This window comes from Corapipo altera, unplaced genomic scaffold (genome assembly GCF_003945725.1).
Source record: "Corapipo altera isolate COAL_440 unplaced genomic scaffold, ASM394572v1 1b, whole genome shotgun sequence".
NCBI lineage: Eukaryota > Metazoa > Chordata > Aves > Passeriformes > Pipridae > Corapipo > Corapipo altera.
In genome coordinates this window covers 204,779-221,847 of record NW_020884881.1, presented here as the reverse complement: position 1 = coordinate 221,847, position 17,069 = coordinate 204,779, and the positions used below count along the sequence as shown (strand labels likewise).

The 17,069-nt window shown below is 36.3% G+C and overlaps 1 protein-coding gene across 3 annotated transcripts in view; it reads right to left on the bottom strand.

The window, feature by feature from the left end:
• CPED1 (cadherin like and PC-esterase domain containing 1) overlaps window positions 1–17,069 on the bottom strand; it is a 148,755-nt gene that overhangs the window by 22,002 nt on the left and 109,684 nt on the right. For all 3 annotated transcript variants that reach the window (XR_003527105.1, XM_027639691.1, XM_027639692.1), the window contains exon 17: window positions 4,593–4,710. Coding sequence is in view for 2 of the 3 variants with exons in the window: in XM_027639691.1 (XP_027495492.1) it covers window positions 4,593–4,710 (118 nt within the window). In the remaining variant the exon portion in view is untranslated. The remainder of the gene's footprint in view (window positions 1–4,592; window positions 4,711–17,069) is intronic.

Genomic DNA, 17,069 nt, shown 5'->3' with positions numbered 1-17,069 from the left:
GTGAATCCCTTACTTGTGCTGACCATCCCTTGGCTTTGAGGTCCTTTGTTCCAGGTTGTGGTCTACTGGCCACCGCTGGGGTCAGGAATGCTTTGACCCTCCAATTGCCCTCTGTTGTCACTTGTGGATCTTGCCCTTAGCTCCCTCTGCACACACTTTGCAATCCATGACTAAAGAGTCATTCTTAATTTCATAGCAGTTGTATGAAGAGACCGAAAAGTGCTAGGTCTCAGATAAACCAGCAACAGTTGCTATGCAAACATCTTTTACTGCTTTGTGCTTTTTGAGTAACAGAGCAGAGACAGAATGGTTAGTTGTTTTGAAGCCTGGACTCCAAGATTGCTACTGTTGAGATCTTCATAAATGATCTGAGAGATGTTTCGGGCAGTGTTTTATATTTTAAAATTATATGAAAACTGAATATTTTTTCCTGATGTTGTAGTTTTTCTTTCACACCAAATACAAAAAAGTTCTGGTAATGTCTATAACACATGAGATCTCTCATTTTATGAAATTTTCTTTTTAACATTACATACATTTATGAGCTGATCTGGTTTTAGGTAATAAACCAGAAAAGTAGAACTACATAAAATGAATATTGAGGAGCCAAAATATCTGAACAATAAAAGTTTAAACTTTGGCAATTGTAAGTGGTAAGTACCTTTTGAAAAGTTTCTTTTAAATAGTTTGGTTTATATTCAATAGCTCTCTAGGTATATTAAGAAAAAATAGATCATTTTTTGACATATACTAAAGATTAGCAGTAAATAGAAAAAGATTTGAGAACAAGGATATATGGAGACAAACTGATGTGTACAGGAAGCACTAACATTTAATGCTAACAGAATAGTTGTAAGTTTTATATTTACATAGCTTTTTCAAACGATGCATCTAAATTTATGCATTTTTGAACCAGTTATTATTAACTTTTCCTGTTTCAGCTTCACAACAGTTAGTCAATGAATTCTCAACCTTCAAAAATATGATCGTGTTAAAAGAGAAAATGAATCTTACAAGAAAAGGTGAAGACCATTAACAGTAAAAAATAGCAAAAAATATTAGTTTGGAAATTAAACTTATTTGCTAGGGAAATTGTAAGTTGCTTTTCCCCTATTTATACAAGTTAGCAGCACACATTGCATCTTTCAGCACCATTTCTATCAGGCTGCATTTTGTGGTGCTTCAGCCAAAAGAGTTAGCATTAGCTCTACCAGGCAAGGGCAAGTTTACCTGCAATTCAGTGAAAGAGAGCAGGAAAGAGAGAGGCGTTGTTAGTTTCTTCACAAACTAAAAATTGGCATAATCAAAGTTTTATGCTAGCCTGTAAGTAGGAGGTTTCCACAGGAAGAGTGAAAGTAAACTGGATTTTTGGCTCATTAGAGCAGTTATAAATCTGCTTAAGATATGAGATTAAACATGGTCAGTACTCCCTAAAACTGTTCTCATAACATGAAAAGAAAGATACTTTAAAAATAATTAATTAGGATTGTTTATTTTCTATTTTAAAAATATTACCCTAAAGTTAAAAATTTAACCAATAAGGGTTGTACATTTAATCTGATAGTTTTGTTGCTTCTTTTAGCCTCTTTTATTTTTATTCACCCTTTTTCATTTTCATAGCCACATATACATACATTTTCAAATTTAAAATCAACTTTTTTCTATAGTGCCAAACAATCATCCATATAAAGAGAAAAAAGTATTCTGTCCTGATTACTCAAAATCAAAATATGTAACTTACCTGATCCTAAAGATAGTTTGTGGATTTATGACTAGCTTACTTTTGCATTTGGTGTTTATTTGGCACCCTAAGACTTTTAAAAAGCTTTTTTCTCTGTGACTAGGCTACAGAAATATTTTTTATTTTGGTTTTAGCTCCATTTATGAAAAGCAAAAGTAAAAATTATTTTTAAAGGACATTATTTGCTTAGGCTTATGGACTTATGTCTGTACTGAGATTTATTCCTTGTAACCAAAGGAGACATTAATTTTGTTGAACATCAGTTAATGTCTCTGTTGGACCGAAATCCAGATAGTTGTTGGATGCAGAGAGAGCTCACACAGAATTATGTTAAACTGGATACAGTTGTATGAAATCTGGAAAGTGGGGTGTAACTAAAACATACATGTCACAGAAGCAGGGCAGAACATTAGAAGAGAATCTGTGATCTCTTACCCACCAGATTTTTGTAATTGTCTGCAAACCACATTTCCACAGATAGCAGTAGCCTGATTCACTTGCAGGAATTTAGCAAAACTTGGGGTTCTCATGGTCTCTCTCAGCTCTCTCTCTCTCTCTCTGAGGAGCCAAACACACAGTTAATGTTTGCTGACTTCTGTATTATTGATAATACACCAATACTGAAGAAAGAGCTAATTTTCCTGTGATAGCCTGGTTCAAACCCCATGTGAATCAAAGGAGATTTTCTGAAAGAAAAAAGATTTTTTTTTTTCTTTAAAAATTGTAATTTCATTCTATGATGTAAACAAGAAGGAAAGAAATCTCTGCTGTCGAATATTTCAATTTGCATTTAGTGATTAGAGAGAAAGAGAGAGAAAGAGACAGAAACGATGTAAATTGAGTGCATGTTTCGTAAGGTGCTGAGCTTCCTCCAAAGAATAGTGTCATAGTTACGAGGAGAGGAGGAAGCCACTTCTGCCTTTGGTTAGACCTTGAACTACTGTCCCTGCTCTACATCAAAGGACTAGAAATAAGGCATGAAATCTGAGGTGTATGGAATTGCAAAGCAGACTTCTAAGTTTTACCATTAGTGTCAGAGGAGGTAAGGTTTCATCTCTAACTCTGCTGCTCCACCTCAGCCTTTTTCCATGTATGCACAAACACAAGCTTTTCTCAGCACAGATAGATTTTGCAGTGGTAGTACCTCAGTATCCCTATAAAACTAAGCTCTTCCCTGGCATAAAACCAGGGTATGGTGCCACCTTACTTCTGCAGAAGTTTTGAGTTGTCTTCTGAGGGGAAATGACATTGCTTGGCTTCTCTGAAAATTTAACTTATTTAAGTGAAAGAGTTGTTTCTGCTTTAGCAGGGAATTTGCCATGGCTTCTATATGTGTTAGGAAAATGTTCACTGCCAAGATTGGCATACCATTCGGTTGTTACAAATTTGGAATGGTTTTCCACATAAAGACATGCTTTCCAGTTCCACTTGGAAGTTGTGACGCACAGTAAAATTACATGGCCACTTGTTGCCAGATACTGCAAACCCCAGTTCTAGGTTCATTAGACACTTGACAGTCTTCACTTTCTAAGCATAAATTATCTTTTCCTGTTTAATATACTTTTCCTTTGAGACTGCACCTCCTGAAGTTTGTTTGAACTTTAATTGTGTATAGTATTCACAATAAGGTTGTAAAAGATATTTTATATTCAGCCTCGTTTAGCTAGATGCAGTATTCAAAAGGAGTATGCTATATATCAGGAGAAAGAGCCTGTCTGCCCCAGAAGGATTCAGTGGATTTGGTCTGGGCTTTCTAGTCACAAATGTTATGTCCTGATATAGTGGCATAGGATGATTCACAACTTGTGTGATTAAAATATGCTGCTAGGTACCACAGTGTCTCTTTTGTGCCTTCCCTCTGTATAACACAAATTTAATATATGCCTCTATTTCACATGATATGATGCATTCAGGCAGTTCCCACATTCCTGTAACTTTTTATTGATTATTCCATGCGTTTGTGCAAATTTACTGCTGTGAGAAGTACAGATAAAGATAAAGAATACAGTTGTGTCAATAGACCATAAAGGAGTGTTGGGTTATTTTTCATTTCTCTAATAAAGGATTGAACAAAGTTACTTACGGTCTAATACAGCAACAACTTAAGCTATGAATGACCACACAGCTGAGTAGTTAAAGTACACCTGAATAAATCTTTATGCAACTGTGACCTTAACATGAGTACATGCCTGACATTCTGTTGTAATCTGAGTTCACACTAAACCAAAGACGTCTTGATTGCATTGCTTATTGTAGAATGTTTAATTTGTCCATCTTGTAGGTATAACTATATGTAAAACTAAAAACTGGTTTTGTGTCTCCAATATATAAACGGAAGTATAACATTCAAATGGATCAAAATGTTGTATTCTTTTTCTAAAGTTAATTTTTGAGTAGACAATACCTTCTATTTCGAATAAAACATCTGAGATTGGCTCAGTTGGTCTAAGCAGGGTTCTAATAATGCCAAGGTATGCCAAGATATCTGTATGGGCTATTCACTTAAGAGCTGGACTCAATGATCCTTGTTGTTCCTTTCCAACTCAGAATATTCTGTGATTCGATGATTTTTATTTTAATTGGTTTCAATAGAAATATTTCTATGCATTGTAAAGGCTACATGACAATAACACAAGCAATGGTGGATCATTGATTAGAAACTTATTAACAACACATTCTCACATAAACTAATTAACCTGATTTTAAAAATCAGTAACTGTTACAAGTGATTAGTTCAATTTATTGTGCATAGGTTAGTGCATGTCTATACCAAAAAGTAAATACTGTTTCTAGTTCTTCTTTCATGAGGTGCATGAGTTAATTTTCAGAAGAAAGGGGATAAAGTACAAACCTTTTGTGTCTCCAGCTTCACAGGTCTTAAACACTGTCTGTGAAATTGCTGAGAGGTATTCATGAGACAGAGGCTGCAAGCCACAGGACTCCTCTGGGTGAATTTTGGAACCACAGTCCTGAATTAAATGAAATATGTGAAAATTACAGCAGTGTGCCCATCCACATAACTTTGAAATCCTCTTCAAGCACATTTAAAGAGGAAAAAAACATATTTGGGGTTGGTTCTGCGGTTCATTCATCCTTTATTCTTCAATATATAGCTTAATATGAAATTTATAATTCTTTTTCCATTCAGACAAGGGTTCTGTAATAAATTATCCCAATCTACAGTAAACATACAAAATACTACATTTGCTAAAGACATAAGAAAATTTATTGAGGGAAACATATATAACTTTCACAAAATATTATATTGTCTCTACTTATAATATATAAGTATATATACCATATATATATAAATATATACAGTAAAAACTGCATGAAAAATGGAGTGGACCTTTCTAGCTAAATCCAGTGATAACATTCAGTAATTCAAAATCTGCCTTTTTAAAAAATTGCATATGCTTAGTACTACTAATTATTTACAAACTACACAAATGTAAAGACACTTTTACTGGAGTGTGTCCATTTCAAGAAGGACTATTCTTGAAACATAAAGAATACTGAAATGCAATTTCTCCAAAAAGAACAAAAATATTTCATTAGTATTTTCTTCACTGAAGCACGCCAATTTCTATTTTCTAAAATGACATTAAAATTAATTTCACAATTTTCATATAATATTCACTGTTGCCATGAAATTATGCTACATCTAGGATGTTATGCCTAAATTACACCAATGAGAAAATTACAATTAAGTCCTAGTAGGATGTAGGTGAATCTTGACAGTTAGTAGAATATGTGCAATTGATACAGATGGCAATATGAACACATCCTGGAATTTAGTAAATACTGGTAGTTCTTGATTATGCAATCAAAAAACCAAAGTGAAATAGTTGTCTCAAAATTATTCTGATCTCATTAAATTCCATGGTGGCAGAAACAAAAGTCTTCCCACTGACTTCAAGGGGTTAAGGTAATTTTTGTGCACACATAGGCAGAGAAATAGTGGGTATTTCTGGGTTGTCCTGTTCTCTGCTTAATCTCTGTAACTAGCGGCAGCTGTTATGACAAAAGGAATGGCATAGTATCTTCTAGTGTTAAATGTGATGCTGTCTTGGAGCCTCTGGGTCTGGACACACTGTACAGCTATTTGACAGTATTACTTCAAACAACATTAACAACAGAAAGTTCCTACCTTGCAGTAATACAATTTGCACAGGACTTCACAAGAAAGTCCAAAATTCCTGAATGTACTGCCATTGCTCTCAACACAGTGCCATAAAATAACAGGGATTTTCTTGTTCGTATCTCTGCCCAGGGTATGTGTTTAAAAAACCAAGATTTTTTTAAATTACATTTCTTTACCATTAACAGCAGTTTCATGTGGCTAGTTACCTACTAAGTACAATTAATATGCAGGGAACTATGTCACTTTTGACTTTGTTGTGTTTTCAAATTAGGCGAACCATGAATTTTAAAGGACGCTGTTTGTGTTTAATATGTAATTCACATCTAAACTATCAGGTCACAAGAGATTGTGAATCCCTGAACAAAGCTTATTTGTTTCATCTTTACCTTTGTAGGAGACCAATCCTTTACCATTACTGACATATTTAATGTAATGTGCAGCTACAGATTTTACCACAGCTCCATCAATGTATAGCACATTAGGGCTTTTCAAACTGCCTGCAGATTTTTTATTGTTTTTTGCAGGTGCTGCAGTGACATGAATTTTTTTTTGTCTTGCCCAAAGATGAAACATCTTGTGATCTTAAGTATGTTTACAAAAGATCACTCATGGCAAAGATGAGAGCAAGACATGTAAACATAAATGATAGCTTCTGCTCTGTGTCTGTTCTCCCTGCAAGCCTTCATATTTGGATGGGAGATATAAGAAGGCCCTTGCAATGTCTGGACTAGAATCAAAGGAAAAATTCCCCTGCATTATGTACTTTAGTGCATATCTAGAATGACACTTTATAAGATTGATTTGGCAATTGATTTGGCATTTCACTAGTAAACTTTCTTTTATCTTTATGGAAGATCATCTGAACACTTGCAAATAGAAGAGGAATAAAGCTTTCTTCTCTATATATAGAGAGCTTTTAGTCATCATTGGTTGATACTTAGAGAGTGAATATTTCTTCTGTTTGAAATGACAATTATTTCTGTTTCAGACCACACTACAGTGAACCTGATTTTTCACAAAATTTTAGCCTTTAAAAGATCACAAAGATTTCTGAGTCTGCTACTTTACAGTTTTCTCAAACTACTAATTCATGTTATTTCATTTATTTATAGTCTGTGTGCCTGATTTAATAAGAATTTTGTTTGTTTAGCTCACCTTTCAATAACCACACACTATATTTCCTCTCAATTATATACTTATGTGTATACATAAACATAATGCAGACTTAGTTTCACTCAGGTGCACGTTAATATTAAAAAAAACCCAAATCCAGAATCAGTTTTAAAATTGGATGGGGGAGACAGAGAGACAGGTAAACAAAGCATTATAAAGGTGACCCACACTCATGCAGCTAATATGGCATGAGTGTCATATAGCTAATACCATTACAGATGCAACCATGCTTTAGATTAAGGAATCTAAATTAACTATTAATGAATTTTTAATTACTGTTGTACCTTTTTACCATTTCCACCCTAATGAAAGAGTGATTACTCTGAAATTGCAGCAATTGCCTACAGACTAACCCCATAAACTTTCACCAAACTAGAAGCAGTTAAAAAGAGAGAAAGTAAGCAGCCTGAGACTTCCCTGGGAAAAGTCTTATCAAACAAAGGACAAATGGTCTATCTGTGCTTGTTTGAACAGTCGGTGCTCCAGCAGTGACAGAGCATCACAAAAAAATAAAGTTACTTTTAGCATCTGCAGCTGCTACTACCTGTCATCTCAAAAAGGCATTTTAAATAGAAAGGTAGGATTTTCGGCATTTTTCTGGAATAACCCAACTCTGTCCATTTCAAGCTGTTGCTAAATCTATACTTTTTGGTGGAAGTAGACTTCTGTTAATGAATTGAATGCTTTGGAAACTCCCACCCAGGATGACTGTATCTAGACTGTACTGTAGACTGAGCAAGGTCTACAGTTTGGTCAATAATAGTTCTTGGTGCATTTGTATGAAACCCCCTAGCAATCAAAAGGAGTGGTGGGCTCAACATTTTGAAAACCAGGCAATTTCTGCATTTCTGAAACTGTACCCAGTCCAAACCACTGAAGAGTACCCCTACAAGTCTAATAAAGGATCAGAGTATCAGAATGTTTTAAGCTAAACAACAGGAGAAATATAACTAAGCTCACAGGAATTCATTTTAGCATTGCATACAACCAACATGTAGCCAAAATTCTGCCTTTTTCTTACATCCAGAGCCCATGTATGTCTGGGAACTAATGGATGAGATAAACCTCATTGAGTATTCTTGGTAAAGAAGGGAGGAGACCTCCCCACCTGTCAGTTCTGCCTCTGCAGTGCCACAGCCAGCGTTGCCCATCAGCCCGGCAGGTTACCCAGCTACCTCCCCTCAGGCACCACAGCCCTGCCTCCTCTCAGGATGCTGCCAGGACTGCCTTACTCCTTTTGACTGTTTGCATTTTAGACATGACAGAACAAAACTTCATGTGAAAGAGGTAATTTAGAACACTTTTCTCTTGGCCTTTGTAGGCTCACTGACTTAATTTTTTGATCTGTTTCTATTTTAGCTGACCTGAGTTTCTTATGAAATCCTTTCATGTCTCTTTAGTCCATCTTTTTCTACTATTTTACACATAACTAAAACTGGATGAAAAGTGATTAAAAATGATACTATAGAAGGAATTTTAATAAAGTTAGTCAAAGAGTGAGCTCATGAAATAGTGAAACTGTATCTTATTGCTAGGGCATAAATTGTGAGCAGACGGATTAGTTCCACTCTATCAACTTTCTTAATATGGCAGTAATAAATGAAGGAACAGTTGGCATATTGACTTCTATTCAACTGTCTCCCTCTGTCTGGCTGCATTATTCAGTGATAGATGAACCTCCAAAAATTCAGAGCTTCAGGCTGGTTCAGTTCAACACCCAAACTGACTAGACTGAACTGAAACTCATGGGTGTACAAAACAGGTATAGAGATCTCTCATAAGCAGAGGTATTCTTACAAGAAATTTCAGTACATCATTGCTTTTGACTGAGACATAATGACTATTGTTAGCCATCAAGCACTGTCTAAGACATAGATGAAGACATTGCCTACATCAAATGACACACAAAGTCATAAAACAGAGAATATAGGATTAATGGGATGAACTGAGGGAGTAATGTGCTGCAACTATGTTTTAAAGGAAAGAAACAGCCACCACTGTATTTTTTAAGGAATCTAATGTGTTCCATCGGCAAAAATGGGATAATAGCTCCCCAGTGACCCCAAAGACACTGTCAGAAATAGCATATTAAAAGACTACAAGATGCTCAGTTCCACACAGATCTGGTAGGGACCATAAAAACACTTTAGAGAAGGAGTCTGGGCACTCACAGATTTGCAATATGCAGTGCACAGACATCAGCAGGAGTCCGGGAAGGATATGAAAAGCTGACATACTGACCATATTGTCGGGCATGGTGGAGACATCAGAGAACAGTTTGAAATGTGGACGAAGTACAGCCATCAGTCTAAATTGCTTTCGAGTTCTTAATGGAACTATTCATGTTGTTGATATAATTAATATTACTGTGTCTTAAGAATACAAGAATAGTCTGAACTGTGTGATTTTTCTCTCTCAATCACAGACTTCTGTATATAAAATTTCTTTAAGAATAATGTCATATGCTTTAACCAGTGGCAGAAGAATTTCATAACTACACAGTATCTTTACTAATTGCTAAAGAACTTTTGAAAATTCCAGTAGGTGCCTCTCTACAAAGACAACTGACTCAAAGCTCTTACAATTTATGGACAAATAAATTTCATCTTGATACTAAAGCAGATGCAGTGGCTTCCTCTGCACTGAGAATGCCAACCTCACAGAAAGCTAAGAAACTGCTTTGAGAAATAAGGACTATCTATTAAGAAAAAATATTACAAGTTTCATATCACTTTTTAAATATCTTTTACGTGTATGGGGAATATAAAAGGATCCTTTTCTTCTATGGAGGATTTTGATTCAATTTCATTTTACATGGATATGATATCAGTTAGACCCTATCTGCCTTCCTGCTTCCAAACACTCAATAGATCCAAGTTCTGCGTTTGTGAGCTAAAAAGCACAACTCTTAATCTAGCAGAGTCTTGTGAATTAGGACTTTGAACTGCTCAGAGATCCATCAGAATTAGCTGAAGTAAGACAACTGAATGTAAAATCCAACTCCATTAGGAATAGAATAATATAAACGTAAATTTTGGAAAATGTTTCAAACTGTACCTAAATATAATTACAGAGGCTTTTTTTTTCCAGTATTGGTTGCTAACATCTGCATGGATTTTTCAAGTGCTTTCTTAGCATACATGTTTTCCTCATGCAGTTAATGCTATTTTTCCCAAGCAAGAACAGTGATGATTTCCAGCTTGTATGCTTTATAAACAAAGTACACAAAGCAAGAAAAAAAAGGAATAAAAAGAATTTAGTATTTTTTCCTCCCTAAAAATGAAGATAAAATAGGGACGAGTAATAGCAGATAAAGAGAGGCATTTTGCTGTTTACATACTGGTGGTTTTTAGTTTAAAAAGTGATATGGTACTGCTGACCTGAAGACTTTAGGAGCTGCATCTATTTTGAATTTTCACTTAGTCCTCTTCTTTATCCCTCTCTTTTCTCAGTACAAGCTCTGAATGTGAACTGATTTGAAGTTTGCCAAGTCCACTATCTGAAAGCAGGGAATAGCTTGAGAAAACCATGTGCTTTGACAGTGCAAGAAGTAAATATTTTATGTGATAACCAAAGGAATTGCTAGGTATTTATGATTTTCTCAATAAAGTGCTGATGTGATTGTGACTGTTTTCCCTGCTAATTAAGTAAAAAACGTACTATACTAGCTGGGAAATCCCACAGCCTTGTGGCTATTTTTAAGGAGTATTCACAGTTATTGGTTGTATGGCATTCACAGTTCACATTGCAGAGAGATGTGAACCTTCCCCCTTCCTATGTGCAAGAGGTGCTTGAGCTCTAGACTTGTCCCTTTGTTTTTAGACTAAGACCTTTATATCACAGCCATGGAAGACACAGCAGAACTTCTCAAACTGAACAGTTATCATTACATTCAGAAAGTATGAAAGGGGATGAGAGAAAGAATGAGTTGAAAAGCATTACTGTTCCTTCATGAATTCTGAAATTGAAATACTCTAAGAATGAATTCAATGCATTGAAAAAAAAATGTGAGCTAAGGACTCAGTCCAGTAAGCTATGCATCTGCCAACACTACTGTTAAAGCTGCTATTTGCAGTATCAAGGCTCGCAGAGATGAACTCATTTTTTAGGGTATACCATACCAGAGGTACTTCCTTCTCATTTCTAATACCAAATCCTTTAGACCTTGAAAGAATATCTATTAACTTTATTTAGGGCCTGGAGTATAGTGAGGTTAGGATTCCAAGGAGAGATTTAGGATGTTTGAGTCCAATTCACAACTCTGCCTCTTATTTTCTGTATCTTGTAGCTTCATCCAACACTACTCACCCTTGTAATGTATCATCTCAAAAGTCTGAGTTGCCACAATCCTCCTAAGTGCCTATTTTCCTCCAGTGGGCATAGGCAAAGCCACCCATAGCTCACAGAGCTAACAGAGTTTAAAAATGCCTTTGCCAACAGTGCTTGATCTTATAGGTGTTGTCAGGACGTTACTGGTAGTGGGCAGTACATAAACATTAACTGGTATTTCCCTGGGAGAACATTTCCCTATGATACAGGAAACATAGTTTAAAGTCCCTCTTTGAAATTACTTGCTGCGAAGATTTCAGTTCACTCTCCTAATGTTTTCCTTCCAGTTAGGGGGCTATAGGCTATTCTGGGCAGTTGTCTTAGTCTCTCCCAAGGAAGCTGTTTGCATTTGCTTTGTACTGACTTGTAAAGAGCCTTGAAGCAGGTACTTAGATCCCTGAGAGAGCATGTGGCAATTCACACTGAAGGACAGATTCTCCTGTAACCCAAGAGGATATATAACTCCCACAGAAACGTAAATCTAACATCTATTTCTTTCTGTATTATTTTCTGCAGATCAGTACATCTGACACCCTAATCACTGTGCTGGCATGCGGAGAATCTTGTTTTTACAAGCTGAAGTCTTCTATTTCAATTTTTAAAAAGGGTTGTACTCAAATGCTTCTTTTGGTGTGTGCTTTATTCCCCTCAGTTATATCAGATGCTTTACTAAAAAACATATTAAACCTTTCTCTGCAAGCTTTACCTCACTAACACTCCCTACACTGTACAAAAGGAACCTTGTTACACTGCCTGGACATGGCCTGTTTCCCTAGGCCTCATGATGCTAAAATGTATCTCTCCCCAACTGATTTTTCTGCATTCTCCTGCACATTTCCTGAACATCACAAAAGGAATGTAACACTACTTTTTTTCAGCAAAATATTAATGATGAATAGTAAACTGGTGATTGCCAAACAGGATGAAAAAAAAAAAAAAAAAAGAAGAAGAAGAAACATTGGGATTTCCTCGCTTATTCTAAATGACTGAAAAGGTATTAGTGAGCCATGGATGGACTGAAGGCAAGATTTCAAGAGGGTTGTTACCTTGGGGAAGCAGACAAAAACAAAGCTAAAGAAATAATAAATACATGGACTAGATATATTCATAAAAAAAAAACCCAACAAACAGAACAGTTTGTTACTTGATTTATTTATGTCATGTTGGCTTCAGGGCAAATTAAAATGGTTTTTGTTCAAAGAATTACTGCACACACTGTTTTATACAGAAATTCTGTTCTCTGTGGCATACTAGGTTTTGGAATACACATCAGAGCCATGCATGGTCTGGGGAACATTGAGAAGCCACTAATATAGGCTCAGAAACACCAAGTAGGAGATTTCTGAAACTGTTTTCCTAGACAGTGGCAAAAAATCCAACGAGTTCCTGCCTTTCATGTAAAAGTAAGTGCCTACATATGTGTGGAGTCTTCACTTTAACGGAAAGCACACTTGTATCTGGTGGACAGCAGGAGGCATTTCCCTTTGCATACGTACAGATTGCACTGATGCACATGTTTGAAGAGCCAGAGCACATGGCCAGCTTCGTGCAGCCATGGGCTTTGATGCTGGCTGTCTTTAATCTCCCTGTGTCTCAGGGAACACACGGGGTCAGATCCTGAGAGGAGTCATGTTGTGAACACTCGAGTCAACTCCCCAAAGCTAAACACCCCACTTCAGAAAACAATATCCTTGGTGAAAGAACCTAAACTCACTCTCAAGTGAGAGTGTTCCAAATGGTTTCTCTGCTCAAGTGTGCACTGAAAAATATCACCCACCTATAGAGGGTTAGAGGAACACAGGGCAGTGCCATTGGGTCAGACATGAGCTGAGCCTGGAGAGGTCTTTTCTGCAGAAGGCCATCTCATCTGAATGGTGCTAAGAAGAAAAACATCTGAAATGGGTGTGTGCTCGTTGCAATGCCCCCACTCTGGGCAAGGATGATCCCTATACCTTGTGCTTTCCTGGCAGCTCAGTGGGAGGCAAGTCATAGTGGCTGGCAGTTTTGCAAGCAGCTGCCTGACCCTTCTGTTTTGGCTCTGTTTTTAAAAGGACCTTTGACAAAGGTCCCATTTCTGAATAATCAACCTCTGAGGCTTTTCTGGCCAAATATCAGACCCTTCTCTTATTAAGACATTAGGCTGTTCATTTATATGAGTTAAGAGACCTTGAGAAAGTATATTTTTAGAAAGAGAGTATTTAGACAAATCTTTCTAACTGTAACCAGCAAATATTTCATAAAAAACCTGTTACTGGTGTAAGGTTTAGAGCCTTTTTGCAAACATAACAAAATGTGAGGGTTAAAACTAAGAATGTGTAAATGATGCTAGAGAAAGCATTCATGCAAATGTCCAGAACACATAGGCAGTGCATGGATAGGTCTCCATTTCACACTACATGTAACTCCCACTGAAGCCACTTATATTCAGAAGGTGATGTATAAGCCTATGGTAGTGCAGAAAGGATGACTATGCCTTTTTTCTATATGTGTGAAAGAGAGCGAGACAATGGGAAGATTTAAGAAGTGGTGGGTGGGGTTTTTTCTCCTTTTTTCCTTTTCAGTTTAAAGCTTCAGTAAAAATAAAAATACATGAAAGGAAATCAGTCAACATTATTTGAGATTAAAGTTTCTTGGACAATGCACATAATGAAGACTATATCAAACCAGAAAAGATAAATGTATTTACAGGCAGAATCTGGTTATCATTTATATTTCCCTTATACCACACTGTGGCTTACCATAAAAAGAATGAAGTAATTGGAGGACTGATGTGACTTTGAAAATCAATATGTATTTAATTGAAAAGAGCCTTTGAGCTAGAATATTTTCCTTGCTGTCTAATAGTTATGTCCAGCAGTAAATTTCACATATCCCCAGATACTTGTTTAATATACACAGCTGGGAGACAGGAGTAAGACAGGCAAATTTGTTTTCCTAGAACACCTACAAATCTAGCCATGTAATAATTTATTTTCTAAACTATAATGGTGTCAAAATTGACTCTAATGAATGTGCAGCACACTGGCTGCTATAATCGCAGAAGTGAATTTCATGGGTTTTTATTAAGCATGATCTTTTTCAAAAGATACTAATTAAAGGTTTGCCTTCTGGTGCACAGCAGACTGAAAATGCAGCCTTCTTACAGCTTGATGGCTTATTGAGCAGCAGACTGCATGCAGGTAGCTTTCACACATGGACAGAAACAGATTGCATGCAGTTAGTGCCAAATGAGCAGACTGAAGTTAGAATTCACCCTGCTTTCTCCAGCAGCCTGCTCGCAGTAATTTACTACTACACGCCCTTTTCATTCACCTAAAGTAATAAAGCAGCCACTAGTTGAACAAGGTTGCCCTCAAAAAAACCATCTAATTACTTCTGAAACCTGAATAATGGGCTTAGTGACGATATTTATTCTACTGCACAAGGCACAATAAGTGACGCTGAGCTGAAGTCTTACTCTGATCAACACTGAGATTACATTATCCCAGAGATAATGTAATTTAAAATTAAAATTAAAAACTTAAAAATTTACATTTAGGCTCCCTCAACAATGTATTAAGGCAGTGAATTACAGCTTATTAATCACCAAAGTTCCCCCAACCTACACAAATATTTTTATACAGTAATTCATTCTCCCTAATAGATAGATGTCTGGAAGATTTCTGTGATTCACTTCGAGTCTGGAGAGCAATGAAGAGGCAGATAATGCAGCCAGTGCAGCACCACAAACATAAATGAATCAAAGTGACTCAGGTTGTTTTCACTGAAATGTCAGAAACATGTTAACAACTGTTTTTCTTGCAAGGACAGAGGCTACACTTGGATCTGGGCAATTTTCCAGGCCCAGGTGGAACCCACTCACCAAGATTCAGCACTTCAAAGAAATAACTGTGTGGAGCTTGAGACTCCTCCACCTTTCATATGTATTTTGAGTCAGCCTGTGAGGTGTTTTGTGTTTAACTTTCTTGTGTCCACTAATAAAATGAATTACTGTAAATTTAGGCTTCTGGTTACGTGGAACAAGTTTTCTTTCAGCAAAGTAGGCATGGACAGCAAACCCTCCCACATTTATCACTACATTGTTTTTCTGACTGAAAGGACTATTTGATTTCAGGCAATGTTCCCTAAGCAACTCTAAAATCATGGATTCAATATTATCTTATTATTTCAATATTTTTACCTTAGGTAGATGAACAGTCTAGCTGACAGATTGCCTTTGACCTGCCCATACTCCTAGTCATTTACCAGCTATTTTTCATTTTCCTACTCTTCCTCAGTGAGATACTAGATATCTCTAACAGAATTTTTTCTCAGAGTGTCTGCCCAGTAGTAACTCAGCAAAAGCCATACAAATCTTGAACCAATCACACAGACCAGCTTCCCTCCAGTGTCAGCTCTTTTCCATGCGATAAAGGGCTGCCAGACCTTATTGTGGACATTGAGACTCTGGCCTTACAGCAGACTGGGCTGTTGCAGAAAACTAAAATATTTCCAGTTTGAATCAGAGGATGTACTACAGACAAAAGAACTGACATAATGGAAGGGCTCTATTCCAGCAAATATTAGATTACAGTGTTCTATGATATAGATATATATATGATATAGCATATATTAGATACCATTATGTACTGTATACTGTAATCTGTATTAGATACATGATAGTAATTTAACAAAGGTTAAATTAATTATTAGTGCAAGGATTAGTGCAAGTGCTTTTACTTCATTTGAAAACTTCTTGGTTTTTTCCAAAAATATTTTCATATTATCAACATGAGAAAGACAGTAAGAATGCTTGAGGGAAGGTCAGAATGGGGAAAGGCAAAACACAAATATGGGTTAAATGAACAGCAAATTGTTTTCTTTGGACACACGGCTGTCTAGATGTGCCATGTTATGGCAATTGAATAGAATTGCTTAAATGATTGTTTGCATCTGCTAAAAAATATTTGGAAATGCTTTGAAATTCCTCTGTTTTGCAATATTAAACCTACCTTCTATTGTGTTGAAAGAATAACATAGGAGGAAACAGCTCAAGATCGGCTGCTAGTCTGAAAGCTCTGCATTACTATTTTCATACTAAAGAGTGAACTAAAAAGAGAACATGTAATAGATGAAATATAGCTTACCATTTTGCACTGAAAAATGTCCATACAAAGACTGATCTTAATAGAACCCCATATAGAGATTATGGTAATTAAATAATCTCCTTCTAAACTGATGAACTTCCACATCTAACATACTGGGGAATGGAAAGGTACTAATGTCCAACAAATTACCTCAATGAAGCTATGAAATCCCAGACATGCAGAGGCTCCAAACAGCCTTCATATTGCCAAGTTCAAGGCTTAAGGATGATCTCGCTTTCTCCTGGTAAAACAGCATAAACCCCTTCACTGTATCAGAATGTGAAAGCAAAGCTTCATGTAAATGAAGGTTGGACTTGATGATCTTGTAGGTCTTTTCCAACCTTAACAACTCCATGATTAAATGAGATTTGGATATGCTGTAAGGCATTTCATGTAAAGCAAAAAAAGCTCTCTCAGTCCTATTTTGCCTGTTCTCACCCTCCAGCAACTGATTGAAGTTCTGAGTTAAAGCCAAACGAAAGCTGTGCTATCATTATTTATGAGTGCCAGTGGTCCCCTGGCAGTGTGCCACTCATAACCAGTTTTTACAAGAAGT